General features: G+C 39.2%; 1 protein-coding gene across 16 annotated transcripts in view; it reads left to right on the top strand.

The window, feature by feature from the left end:
* unc5a (unc-5 netrin receptor A) overlaps positions 1-14,199 on the top strand; it is a 301,205-nt gene that overhangs the window by 272,291 nt on the left and 14,715 nt on the right. For 11 of the 16 annotated variants that reach the window (XR_011344851.1, XM_069898690.1, XM_069898689.1 and 8 more), the window contains 2 exons: positions 636-800; positions 8,092-8,175. Coding sequence is in view for 14 of the 16 variants with exons in the window: in XM_069898690.1 (XP_069754791.1) it covers positions 636-800; positions 8,092-8,175 (249 nt within the window). In the remaining 2 variants the exon portion in view is untranslated. Of the gene's footprint in view, positions 1-635; positions 801-3,301; positions 3,321-7,837; positions 7,963-8,091; positions 8,176-14,199 lie in introns of those variants that run through there. The other 5 variants (XR_011344852.1, XM_069898688.1, XM_069898686.1 and 2 more) reach the window with 3 other exon arrangements.

The following is a 14,199-nucleotide window of genomic DNA, read 5'->3' as shown; positions in this document are numbered from 1 at the left end:
AATTAGGTATAGTATTAAAAATAAAATATTGTTTGACAAGGTATGGGGCCCATTTATTGAATATAATCATAATTGCCAGTTTTAGAAGATTTGGGTGCTCTAGGGTTGATCTGTCTGTCTTCTAGAGTTATGACTTGATCCATCTTTGTATTTTTCTTGTATCCTTGATTCGAGGGTGAGGGTAGTTTAGTTTTAGGTCATTATTTATTTTAGATAAGTGGATTTGTTGGTTTAATTATAATTATCCTGCATAATATCCTTTTTTTAAGATATTATTAAGATATATTGTGACTTGTAATAGTAATTAGTTGATTTATATGTATACTTTAACAGATAATCACAAGTAAGATGAAGAGATGGAATATTATTTTGTCTTGCTTTTTAATATTTTGTATATGGATGGTTATGTTAAACAATAAAATATTTTAAAAAGAAAAAGAAAGAAGCAGAGTTGTTGATAATGTGTGGAGAATTACTACTAACCAGGATGCTCTTTGCAGTCAATAGACCAAAATATCTCCTTCCAAGCCATGGCCACCTATGACCACCTCCAGATTGATTTTTTTTCCTAATTATTGTTTCTTTCTCATTTAATTCACCAAAAGAACTAACATCCAATTTACTTAATTTCTTAGGAAATTCCATTTTACCACATTTGGAATGGCTGTCAAAGAAATCTGCACTGTTCTTTCACTCTGGAACGGTACAGTCTGTCTACGACTGAACTCGATGGTAAAATTTGGGTTTGGCAAGTAGAAGGAGAAGGGCAAAGCTTTCACATTCACTTCAACTTTGCCAAGGTAAGACATATCTGGATATTTTCAGATTTATGTGAGCTGTCTTTATAATAGCAGAAATTTGCATTGCTATAAAATAGCAAGGCTGGATTTTGCATAAAAGCCAATGTAAAAACAAGAAACCTGAATGTAAGTTCCGGCTGCATATGAGATGAGGGAAACAGAGTTAATGTTTCAGGATAAAATAATAATCAAATTTTTTTTTTCATTTCTGATGAGGTGTAAATAAATTTTGAATAAATCCAAGTAAAGTCGAGGGAGCAAAAAAATGAAATACTTATAAAAGATAGAGGCAGGATAAATTGAATGGCAAAGGGATCATGTGCAAGCCAGAATGGAACAAGCAAAAAGAACAAGTGGTGGTTTAAGAGTAAATGGAAAAAGCAGGGGTTTTTTTTTTGGTGTGTAATTGTTGAAAACAGCTTTGGGTCTGTAACTCATTGCAGGATGAGGTGCTTTTGCTAAAGGGTGTATTGAGTTTAAAAGTGACACGCAGGAGGACTGTGAAATCAGAATGGAAGTGGAAAGGAGAATTCAATGACTTTTTTCACATTCTATTTCAGAATTATTTTTGTATGTTTTCTCTATGATATGGAGGCAATGCCATACAGCATGGAAAAAGGCCATTTGGCACACCATATCTGTGCCAGCACCCATCCACATTAATTCATTCTCCCAGCACTTGGTCTTCAATTCCAAGGTAGTTCATGCCAACAGCTGCTCTGCCCTCCACAACATTCTTCTGCAGTGTTTGCTAGGAATGCACCAACTCCGTAGGTGAAAAAAGTCTGCCTCAGATCTAATGGCACTAAAAATTCAGTGCTGAAGTAAACAGAATTGTCTGAGGATAATGTGTTAGATGCAAAGGCTAGTAGGGTGGAAAGTGAGGACTAGAGAGATTCCATCCTTGTTCTGCCTGGGGGTCTTTAGCATGATCCCATCAGCACCTACATCTTCCCCTCCCCACCAGTAATCACCACCTTTTCCAGGGTGTCTCCCTGAGACTCCCTGGTCCACTCTTCCCTGCCCACACACCCACTAACTCCCTTGAACACTTCCCACAGAAAGTGCAAAACTTGCCTCTACGTCTCTCCACTCAGTTCACCTCCATCTCCCCCACCACTACCATTGAGGGCTATAAATAGATGCTCCAGGTGAGGCAAAACTTTATATGCATATTCTCCAAACTAATCTATTATTGTATTTGGTATACTCAGCTACATTGGTGAGACTAAATGCTGATTAGGTGACCACTTGGCTGAGCACCTACATTCTGTGTCATAGGTCATAGGCTGTTCTGAACAGAATGCCCAATTTGCTATCTGGACATGATACATATTTCTCTATTTGCATATTCATGCATCTATTTAAATTCATCTTTAATGCTTCCATTGTGTCTGCTTCCACCACCAGTGGGAGATAGGCCAGTTAGAAGAGTGGGCTGAAAGATGGCAGATGTAATTTAATACTGATAAGTGTGAGGAGCTACATTTTGATAGGACTAATCAGCAAAGATCATACACATTAAATGGTGAGCAATTGAGGAGTGCAGTAGAACAAAGGGATTTAGAAATATTGGTATATAATTCCTTGAAAGTAGATAGGATGCTGAAGAAAGCTTTTGGTTTGTTGGCCTTCATAAATCAGAGCATTGAGTACAGGAGTTGAGATGTTATGTTGAAGTTGTACAAGGCATTGGTAAGACCAAATTTGGAATACTGTGTGCAGTTTTGGTTGCCGAATTATATGAAAGATATCAACAAAATAGAGAGAGTGCAGAAAGTTGGACGAATGTATGGATGAGAGAGGTATGGATGAATGAGTGCAGAAAGTTGGACGAATGTATGGATGAGAGAGGTATGGATGAGAGAGGTATGGATGAGAGAGGTATGGATGAGAGAGGTATGGATGAGAGAGGTATGGATGAGAGAGGTATGGAAGGTTATGGGCAGGATGCTGGTCAATGTATGGATGAGAGAGGTATGGAAGGTTGTGGGCAGGGTGCTGGTCAATGTATGGATGAGAGAGGTATGGAAGGTTATGGGCAGGATGCTGGTCAATGTATGGATGAGAGAGGTATGGAAGGTTGTGGGCAGGGTGCTGGTCAATGTATGGATGAGAGAGGTATGGAAGGTTATGGGCAGGGTGCTGGTCAATGGGACTAGGCGGGAGAAGGTGTTCAGCATGGACTAGAAGTGCTGAACTGACCTATTTTTGTACTGTAATTGTTATATGGTTATATATGGTCGTAGCCTTTTCCAGGCACCTACCACTCTCTGTGGGGGGAGAAAGTATCTCACATATTACTTTTAAACATATTCTCCAAGGACAATGTGAGCTTATCTTTGCCTCTCCCATTGTATTTATTCAATCAGCACTTGTCTAGACTCTAAAGCACAAACAAGAAACTCTTTCTTGCGAATATTTTGTTACAGCAAATGCCATTCCAAACAGTTTGAATCTGATGCTTAATAAGTAAGGAGTAATATTGTGCTTTTCTTTAGTAAATTAATATGAAGAAAGAAAACTGAAATTACTTCTGAGAAATATATTTTAGTGCTACAGGGACATATCACTTTGTGGGATGCCAATGGCCATTTTGTTTGTTGAGCTTCTGCTGGACCAAGTGAAATGGCATCACACCAGGGTAAGGTTGCCTACTCATCTGTACCCATGAAGGAAGAAGTTAAATTTAGGACATTTCAGGGAAGGGATGATGGGTATAATGTGGCATGGTTAATGATAGAATGATTGTAGGATGAGTGTCAACTGCTGCTGTGTTGTTGGAGCTGGTGATCACCAGATGTGAGTGGATAGAAACTTAGTGTAGAACAAAACAGCACTCTACAGGCCCTTTAGCCCATGATGTTATGCCAATCTATATAAACCTTTTTAATCATCAGTCTACACCCTCTCAACATTATAACCCATAACTCTTTATTTTTCTTACAACCATGTGCCTAAGAGACATTTAAATGTCACTATTGTACCAGTTTCCACTACCACTTCTGGCATTGCATTCAAGGTGCTCACTACTTTCTGTATATAAACAAATACCTCTGGAGACTCCATAAATTTTCATCCACTCCCCTTAAATGGGTATCCTATGCTATTGGCCTTGCCTCTCTGGGAAAATGGTGCTAGCTATCCACCTTATCTATGCCTCTTATAATCTTCTATACCTCTATTAAATCACTCATTCTCCATCGTTCTAAAGAGAAAAGTCCTTGCACAGTATCTGAGACTGAAGCCAATTACCAGTCAGTGTTAAGGTCCTGAGTCAGGGTCCAAACAAATGTGGTTGGTGATGGCAGGAAGAATTGTTGGTTGGATCAGGGGATTGGCTGAAGTTTGGTGGGTCAGGAGTGTGGGGCTGGCCTTCAGGTCATGTAATGAAGGCCAGTAAACTGGCGAGTCAGGAGTTCGGCAAGGATTATTCGATTTGGACGGGATGGAAATTAGCACTGTAATGGGACATTGCTGAGCAGTCCAAGGCACAACTTGCAGAAAGCCGTTGGTCGCACTCCCCACTGCTTTGAAATGAGCTCCATAAATTACTCTACTGCACTGAAAGTTATGCAGTAAGTAATAATAGCTTCAGTTGAAAGAACACATGATAGACACAATGAATATTGCACCTTCATGTGCACATTTAATGCAGAATACTTATCAGGAGTATAATTTGTAACAAGTGTCAAATTGAATTTCCAGAAGTGCATGGTTTAATAAGGAAACAAATTTAATCACATTCTGCTAAATGATGTAAGATAGAAAACCAAGTAATTGAGCTTCCAGGTATCCATTCTCAAAACTTTTACTGAAAAATAAAATACCACATAGCCAGGGAAAATTGGGGAATAAAAACATATCATTCTATAAGATGAGCATTTTAGGAAATGGTATCATAAACCGTTTTAAATGTGCACTGACAGCCTCAGCCTGACATCAATATCAAAAAGATTATACAGTAAAATTTGGAAGTCTCAGGTTACCGATTTGAAACACTTTTACCATGAAGGACATTTAATCTTTTCCTAGTGTTTAATGTAAGTTCAGGCCTGAAAATCATTAGTGTATTTGAAGATGAGCCTGCAGGTATTTCAGGCACTGACCCCAACTGGATACTTTGTACCAAGGGGCGCCTTTGCTATTTGTACAGATGTCATTAGGAGTGGGTCAGGATTCATTCCTGTTGATTGTAGTGTGTTTCAGGTTCCCACAAATTTCAAAATTTGATTCTTGAGGGAGTTGAGAAAAAAAGAAGTTTCTTTGGCAAGGCAAAATTCTCAGGCCAGGACCTTGCTTTATAAGTCAGGAGCAGGGCTGGATTAATGTAGTAGAGAAAGTACTACGGGTCCTGGATTTTCAAGGGCCCCCTGCGTTTATGTGCTATCAATTATGAGAAACATTTTCTTTTTCATCTTTGTGCAGAGGCTATGAGAAACCACACTGATAGTCTATGTTAATAACCCCGATTAAAGGTGATAATTGGCTAAAATCACTAACAAATTTAAGTTGAAAGCCTTTGACTTAAATGGGAAGGGGTGCAAGGGGGTCATAGAATAGTTTTCTGCCTGGCTGTTTTCTTCCAGAGTGGTTAAAAAGTTTTGCTCCCAACTTAGCCTCTTAAAAAATGAGCTGAGTATTGGACCTGGGCAAATTAAGGGAAGAGGTTAACCTTAAATTTAAGGCTCCAGTACCTGATTGGGTCGCTTTGGGGCCACCCTGACAGCTTGCAGCAATGGCCTAATGTGGGAGCAATGGCTATCTCCGTTACCCATAATCACCTACGCAGCTGCAACTGTTCTGCCAGCATCAGGAAAATGCAGAGCGCTTCCAGCTGCACGGGGATTATGGATAACAAAAATGGCCATTGATTCTGAATTGAGCCAGCTGCCACCTCTGCCATAAGTAAGTTGTTTTCACAAAATGTGTAAGTTTTCACAGGGGAAGGGAGAGGAGGGCACAATTTCAGTGTATGTCTAATTTCAGTGTGTCGCGTGAATAAAAGCTCTCACGACTGGAGGGAGAGCAAACACTTTTATTAAGCTTATAGTTGAGAGTAGGGTCTTACAGTGGTCTTCAGAAGTGCTCAGGGTTTAGGCGGGAAACTAGGGTTACACAGGTAGATGGGAGTGGAGGCCGAGCCAGCCATCAGTATAACTCACCACCAGTGAATCTCAGTTCACTGCACAGTGCAAGTGCAATATGTGTAATTAAGTTTTAATGGGGAGGCACAATTTTAGTGCTTGCCATAGTCACTGTGCTCCCGAGATACGCCACTGGTAAACTCTCTCTCGAAGCGGTGGGGGGGGGGGCAGGGGCTGTGATGAACTTCTGTATTCCTGATTACCTGATTCCGCCCTGTCCTGTGACTGTACCTGTGGCCCCTCCCTCTTTTGACCATGTATAGAGCTTCTAACACCTTGACCCTTCCCCAGAAAACCTGGGACATGGCACAGGATGAGGTCCCTGTCCATTGTGAATAAATTCTGTCTATCAGTGACTCACTCTCAGCTTTTCGAGTTACTTACTATGCATCAATTTTATTTAATTTTTTTTGTTTTTATTTGCCAATAATGGACCAACTCCTGAAACCCACAGTGCATCCGCCAGCCGGTACATTTTGGGGCCCTCTTAAAAGAAATGCTACAGGCCCTGCAATACCTTAATTTGGCACTTGTCAGGAGGTTGGTAGATTTATCTCATTTGGTTTCAAGCAGAGATCCTTTTCTATTGACCCAAAGACAAGAAAAGTCCCAGTCTAGCAGTCAGATCCCTATCTGTTTACTTCCAGTGGTTGAAAAGTTTTGGCCCCAAGCTAGCTTCTAGAAAACTGAGCTGAGCATTGGACCTTGGCATATCAAGGGGAAAGGTTAAGCTTTGTTTATTCTGCCTCAGAACTAAAGGCAATGTGGCCCCATTGATTTTCAGCCAATGTTATTTTATGCACAGATGTGGACTAAATTATTTTCTTAACACAAATGAGCAGTAAGAAAAAAAATTGTTAAATATTTCAATCAGGTAGTTTGGCCTTGAGCAAAAACTAGTTATTTTGCACAATGAGCACAGGGTATTTTTTCATTGTTTCTATAGAGAAACAGCATCTGATATCTCCAAGGTTTTTGATTACCTCCAGACAGTTTGGCAGTGATATTAACAAAGGTTCATGCCAAGAGGAAAGCATTTTATGAAGTGCTTAATTTCCTTCAAACCTGCCAGAAAAGCCACACGACCCCCTTGCACCCCTTCCCATTTAAGTCGAGTGCTTTCTGATTGATATTGAAAAAACAATATCAGAAGAGGAAGACGGGTTGAATTTTAAAAAAAATCAATAATTTTCCTCTTGGAAGCGTTGACATTTGTAAAATGGAAAGTGAAGCATCATTACAATTGAGCCAAATATCAGATTTTGTGAAACCACAGTGGAGTTTGGCTGGTTACCATTTTGACAGCTGGATGGATTATGCCACCATGCAGTGAGGTAACATTCTGTCCATCTCAGTTTATGGCAGCAGCCAGCTGTTAACATTTAAGGCAGCATTAACATTGCAAGGTGAAAGAAAACTGATGAATTAATTTTATTTGATTCTGCTAATTTATGAAAATTACCATGGCTCAATGGAAGACAGAGCGAGTTCTGCATTGCTACAGCCAATTTTCAGGGCAGAACTATATATCTGCCCCATTGTAAAGGCGGATATTGCACCCAGTTGGCCTTTCAACATGAGATCTGTGAGGAACTTTCCACCTGTGTGCGTGTAAGGCAAACCCAACAGTCAAAAAAAAAGGAAAATATTGCCAAAATGAAGATTATAATGGACTTCGCAAATACAATAAGTGGTGCTTAACAAAGGATAGGAAAAGTTAAACTGTTGCTCCGAAACTTTAAAATTCTCCTCTCCAATTCAATGATGGAAGTCCTGAGATATTAAATAGGCCAAATTGGATTTTTTTTTTTAGATTTAGACATACCACACAGTAACAGTCCTTACAGTCTAGGAACACTTGCCCCTCAAATAAACCAATTATATTTTTAGGTAGTTGGATGAGATCATCAATATGCTAGAAGTTAAGCAGAACTGTGAAGATAATGGGGTGAAAGCAGTGACAATGAGAAGAAATGGCAAATAAGTATGAAAATGAAGGAAAATGAAAAAGTAATGTTAAAAAATTTAAAAGCAATATTTTCAGTTTAAAAAGAAGGTAAGGGAAAATAGTTCATCAGCAAGTTAAGCCTCAGCAAGTGAATTACGTGGATATGTTTTAAATTATAAATTCTGTTCTAATTCAGTTCACAGAGACTCTTGTTTTCCACAAAAGCAAAGGAATTAACTATTTTCATCAGTTATTGGTGACACTGATATGTTCAACAAAGGTAAATGAAATATCATTTGCAAATAATGGGGAAAATGTATGGTCAAATCCCAACTGAACGAAGGTCATTCTGACTTCTGTTTAGCTGTTTCCTGGAGTTGATTGGGGAACTCTGAAGAATTTTAAAAGATTACCCTGGCTCCAGGGATTTCAAGTCAAGTTTATTGTGATTTAATTGTACAAGTACAACCCAACAAAACAGCGTTCTCCGGTCTTTGGTGCAAAACACACAGACATACAACCAGACATAACACACAGGTAATACGTATGTAGAACAAGTATTCATCTATACAAATATATAAATGAATATTGCTTTGTGAATGTGACAATCTCAGGTGTTAATGTGAGCAGTTCCTTCAGTTGTTCAGCGTTCTCACTGCCCAAGGGAACAAACTGTTCCTCAGCCTGGTGGTGCTGGCTCTGATACTCAACGTGAGCAACTGAAAGAAGCTTGTTTGTGGGGTGGAAGGGGTTCTTAAGGATTTTGCATGCCCTCTTCAGACAGCAATCCCAGTAAAACATGTCCATTGGAGGGAGGGAGACGGTAGTGATCCTCTTGCCGCTCTTATGGTCATGTGGATTGACCTCCAATTCGTTTTTCTGCAGCAACCGTACCACACTGTGATGCAGCCGGATAGGACTGTCTCAATAGAGCTCCTGTAGAAGGTTCACAGAGTCTGGAAAAGCCCACTCCCCAAAGACTCCTTATGCCCATCCAACCAAAAGGGCAAGGGTTATGTCTGGAATTGTGACATTCGGCTTGAAAGCACTCATTTGTTTTGTTTAAGCGGGGAATGAGGCATGACGATTAAAAGGGTGAAATACAGTGTAATTCAAATTTACAAAAAAGTCCTTAGTTTGCTACTTTAAATTTTATTTACTCACCACTAAAACAAGCAAATTAAGTTTCCATTTACAGTTTATTAGAATAGTCAAACTTTCATGAGTGGTGCAAAAGGACAACTCAACAAATCCTCGAGCATATACTGAGATCAAAGGAATTATCAGCTGCATGAAGATCTGACATATGGTCAGTTCCAGTTGTATATAGAGGAATTTAAATTCAGCTGCACTTGGTCCATCTTTGGCTTGGCTTCGCGGACGAAGATTTATGGAGGGGGTAAAAGTCCACGTCAGCTGCAGGCTCGTTTGTGGCTGACAAGTCCGATGCGGGACAGGCAGACACGGTTGCAGCGGCTGCAGGGGAAAATTGGTTGGTTGGGGTTGGGTGTTGGGTTTTTCCTCCTTTGCCTTTTGTCAGTGAGGTGGGCTCTGCGGTCTTCTTCAAAGGAGGTTGCTGCCCGCCAAACTGTGAGGCGCCAAGATGCACTTGGTAAAACACAGTGAATTCATTGTACAGTATATACATGGAGTCCCGCATCGGACTTGTCAGCCACAAACGAGCCTGCAGCTGACGTGGACTTTTTACCCCCTCCATAAATCTTCGTCCGCGAAGCCAAGCCAAAGATATACATGGAGTAGCTGCAGCTTGTAACTGCCTTTTAGGTGCTCATGCTACACAGATTAATATAGAGTGTAAATACTGATGAACCTTTTAACAATAATAATGTTGAATTTGGATCCATTCAGATAAAGATTGAAATGTTATCTCTACATTTATAATACAGCTGAAGTGAATTTGATCTGCTACCTGATATTTATGCCTCTGTTGTGACAATCATGTATTCAGGCAAACTGCATAAAAGGATTGCAAACATGGTGTGTGTGTGTGTGTGTGTGTGTGTGTGTGTGTGTGTGTGTGTGTGTGTGTGTGTGTGTGTGTGTGTGTGTGTGTGTGTGTGTGAGAGAGAGAGCGAGAGAGAAGCTACTGAACACCTGATGCTATTGATTCGTAATGGTTGGGGATCAACTCCTGCAATCAACTCCCATGAGCATCTTCTCTGGTCATGGGTCTGGGATGCCTCCTACCGTTAGATGCATGGTGTCTCTCCAACTTTACATCTTCTCCAGCAAGATCTACAGCAATGTATAAGAAAATTAATGATCAATCACTCCTCTATGCTGCCAATGGACTTGGGTCAGAATTAAGAGAAAAGCAACAACGAGCATGTACTGAATCAACAGTATTGTCGTCGTGGTGGCTGTCCCTCGTGGTCGAGGATGAAGGCCTTTGTTCCATTGGTCCACATGTGCATGTATTTGTTTAACATGTACTTGATGTTGCACTCTAAGAATCACACGATAGTTCACAAATCAGCCAAATAATTCCAATGGTATGAAAACCACAATGATTTGGGCTGATAGATTTGTTGCAGCCTTCACAGACATTGAGTTCAGAGTAAATTTGACCACCTATTCCACGTTTGAGGACTTGGTTGGATTGTTCTTTGTCAGGGACCTCACCCTTGACCTTACCCTACCAGGTAGCATCACTCTCAGGATTACAGGACCACACAAGCTTCTGCACCATAACAAGGTAACAATCCACAGAGAAGAGAATCAACAGTATATCCATTCTATTAAATGGTGCATGCACCTCCGAACCAGTGGCTTCATTGATATTGGACATTCACTAAAGGTAATAAACCAATACAACATTGCAGCTATCCTTGATCATCCTAGAATGCCCATTATCGTGGGATATCCATCTTAATCACATTCCTCTTTTTATTTTCATGATTTGTACCACATGTGATATTTTGTTTCCATCCCCTCTTTTGATCTTAAACAATTCTAGAGAGGTGAAGCTCTAAAGGTGAAAGTGATCTTTTAAAATAGGTGTACATTGTCAAGATTAACCCAAACCTTGAATCTGATCTGAATCGGCTTTTAAAATTTGATTGATTTTTGAAAAAAATCATATATACTAATAATTCAGCAGATTCATTTCTGACTCTGTATTTAAGCTGGCGAAAAATCAGAATTAATTTCTATTTGTGGAAGATTCAGATGAATTGAAATTAGAGTGCAATTAATTCTTATTTTCACAAATGCAATGTAAAAGTGACATTTGCAATGAGCATATCCACATTTCAAACTCTATGTTCTGGCAGCAACGAGGGACAGCTGTTATTTTTTTTTCTTAATTTTTAGTTAATGCTTAATTTTTATTGCAGTTTAGTTAATTTAATTTTCATCTCTTCATTGCCCATTCTCACAGGGCTCTGGGAAAAATAATTTTATAATTCTAAGCACTTCTAACAAATTGTATCACAATCTGGGATGTTTTAAAAATGTAAGAAAAAGAAATAGGAGTATGTTATTTGTTCTCCTCCCTCACACCTGCTCCCCTTCTTGATAAGATAATGTCTGATCTTTTAGCTCAGCATCACTTTACCCCACTTACCCCAATCCCTCACCCTATTATCCCAAATTTTATTCATCTTGAACATACTATCAGAGCCTCCACAGCTGTCTTGCACAGATTCATTACTCCCTGGGTAAAGACATTTATTTTCATCTGCCTTGAATAACTGAGCCCGTATATTAAGAATTTTGTCGTGGTTTTAGGCACCCCAGCCAAGGAAAATCCCATCCTTGCATGTATCCTGACAAGACGCACAAAAAAAAGTTTGCATCTTTTTATCATTCCCCTAAGAGAATTTGGGCACAGTCTATTTAATGGCTCATCAGTGAACATACACCCATCCCAGGAATCAAGTATTTTACTTAAATATGTCTCTAAAGTTCCAGGTCCAACTGTGCCACAGCATTGAAATAAGATGTCTCCACTTTTGTTCTCAAATCCTATTGTAATAAAAGCCTTCATAAATGTTTATTATACTTTGTGAACTGAATATTCAACTTTTAATTTCTCACCTTTTAAAAGAACAGTTCTACATTTTAAATAAAATTATCTCTCATTTTCCAGATTACACATCATTTACATGTTTGTTTCCATTCAATCACCTTGCCTTTATTCCCCAAAGCTTTTCTGCATTCTTCTCACAAATTTTGCTGCATCAAGAATTTTTTTTTAAAGGAGTGGGCAGTCTTGGGGATTTCCTCAAACATTTAGCATCTGGAACTGAGGCAGTTAGTGTAACAAAAGTATTTTGTTATATTGTATTTTTACTATTGTGTTAATCTAGCCAAATTACCTTAGTAGAACTGACCCCTGTAATTTTAGGCAACCTGTCTCCACTGGGGTTGCGCACTCCAGGCTGGGATTCAATATTCTAGAAAATAGAAGTAATTAGAAATTTTTACTTTTATTGTTTAAAAAGCATTAATCTATCTTAAATATCCCCCACTATCTGTGCAGGCTGTTGATGTATCCAATAGCCTGGGGATGATTTCATATTAAGGTGGAGGCAGATGGACAACTTGCCTGAGTGTCTAACACTAATCCATTGGAGAAAGAGTTCCAGAGGCCCTCTAACACAATGGATAGAATATTTAATTAAAATAAGTTTTCATTGGAAAATTGGTGCTCGTGCTTGGAGACAATTTATTCTCTCTGAGAGAAGGAGCAACTAATGTGTGCATCAGTACTGTGCAAGGATTTCAGTGCATTAAGGAAGGTTGCACATGACCTTCCATTCTGTTTAAAGAGATAGGTCTCATAAAGATAATGAGAGCATAGTGATGCCTTGTGGAATTGCTGTTAGGCATTGATGAGAGGCTGTCGCATATCTTACTGTAAGGACGCTGGGTGACACTAATGGCAACTTTGTCTTGTGACAGGCAGAAGGCAATTTAGTGTAATATTATGTTCTGTACTATTACATGAGAATCTTGAATATTCAATGGTCATTCATCCATGGTGCCAACTGTGAAAGAATTGCAAATCTGTTTTCTTATTTTTATCTTGTATAAGACTATGAAACCATATGAGAAAAGCAGTCAAACCTTTGATAGTAAGTGGAGGAAATGTGCAATGCTTTAAGTTTCCAAGAACAAGGAATTCATACAATAAACAGTTAAAAAATGCTAGGTAAACCATCTGCTTGTATGATATTCTGGTACTCGTGAATTTAATGAAAATTTTCATGCAGGCAGTTTTTATACATAAAGATTAGCAAGTGAAATATCAATTATTATTCCTGGATCATTTATTGATATGTTAAAAGCACGAACCATAGAACATTACAGTACAGAAGCAGACCCCTTTGGACCTTCTAGTCTGTGTCAAATCATTTTTTTTGCTTAGTCCCACTGACCTGCACTGACCATAGCCCTTCATGCCTCTCTCACCCATGTACCTGTCAAAATTCTTCTTAACTGTTAAAATTGATCCTGCATTCGCCACTTAAGCTGGTGTGAAGAAGTTTTCCCTCATGTTCCCCTTAAACTTTTCCCATTTCACTCTTAATTCATGCCCTCTGGTTTGTATCTCACTTACCCTGTGGAAAAAAAGCCTGTCTACATTTAGTCCATCTATTCCCCTCATAATTTTAAATACCTCTATCAAATCTCTTTCATTCTTCTACGCTCCAGGGAATAAAGTCCTAAGTTGCTCAACTTTTCCCTGTACCTCAGTTCCTGAAGTCTGAGCAACATCCTATTAAATATTCTCTGCACTCTCTCTTATTGATATCTTTCATGTGTTCAAAACTGCACACAATACTCCAAATTTGGCCTTACCAATGTCTAATATAACTTTTACATAGCAACCCAACTCCTGTACTCAATACTTTTGATTTATGAAGGACAATATGCCAAAAAGCTCTCTTTACTACTCTATCTACCTGTGATGCCACTTTCATGGAATTATGTATCTTTATTCCCAGTTCCCTTATTCTACTGCACTCCTCAGTGCCCTTCCATTCACTGTATGTCCTTTTTTAGTTTGTCCTTCCAAAATGCAACACTTCACTCTAGTCTGCATTAAATTCCATCTATCATTTTTCAGCCCACTTTTCCAGTTCATCCAGATCTCTCTACAAGCTTTGAAAACCTTCTTTGCTGTTCTCAACGCCTCCAATCTTAGTGTCTTCTGCAAACTTGCTGATCCAATTTACCACATTATTATCCAGATTATTGATACAGATGACAAACAACAATGGTCCCAGCACTGATCTCTATGGCACACCACCAGTCATAGGCCTCCAGTCTGAGAAGC

This window comes from Narcine bancroftii, chromosome 9 (assembly GCF_036971445.1).
Source record: "Narcine bancroftii isolate sNarBan1 chromosome 9, sNarBan1.hap1, whole genome shotgun sequence".
In the NCBI taxonomy this organism is placed as follows: domain Eukaryota; kingdom Metazoa; phylum Chordata; class Chondrichthyes; order Torpediniformes; family Narcinidae; genus Narcine; species Narcine bancroftii.
The sequence above is the reverse complement of the archived record's forward strand: the minus strand, read 5'-3'. Positions and strand labels throughout refer to the sequence as shown.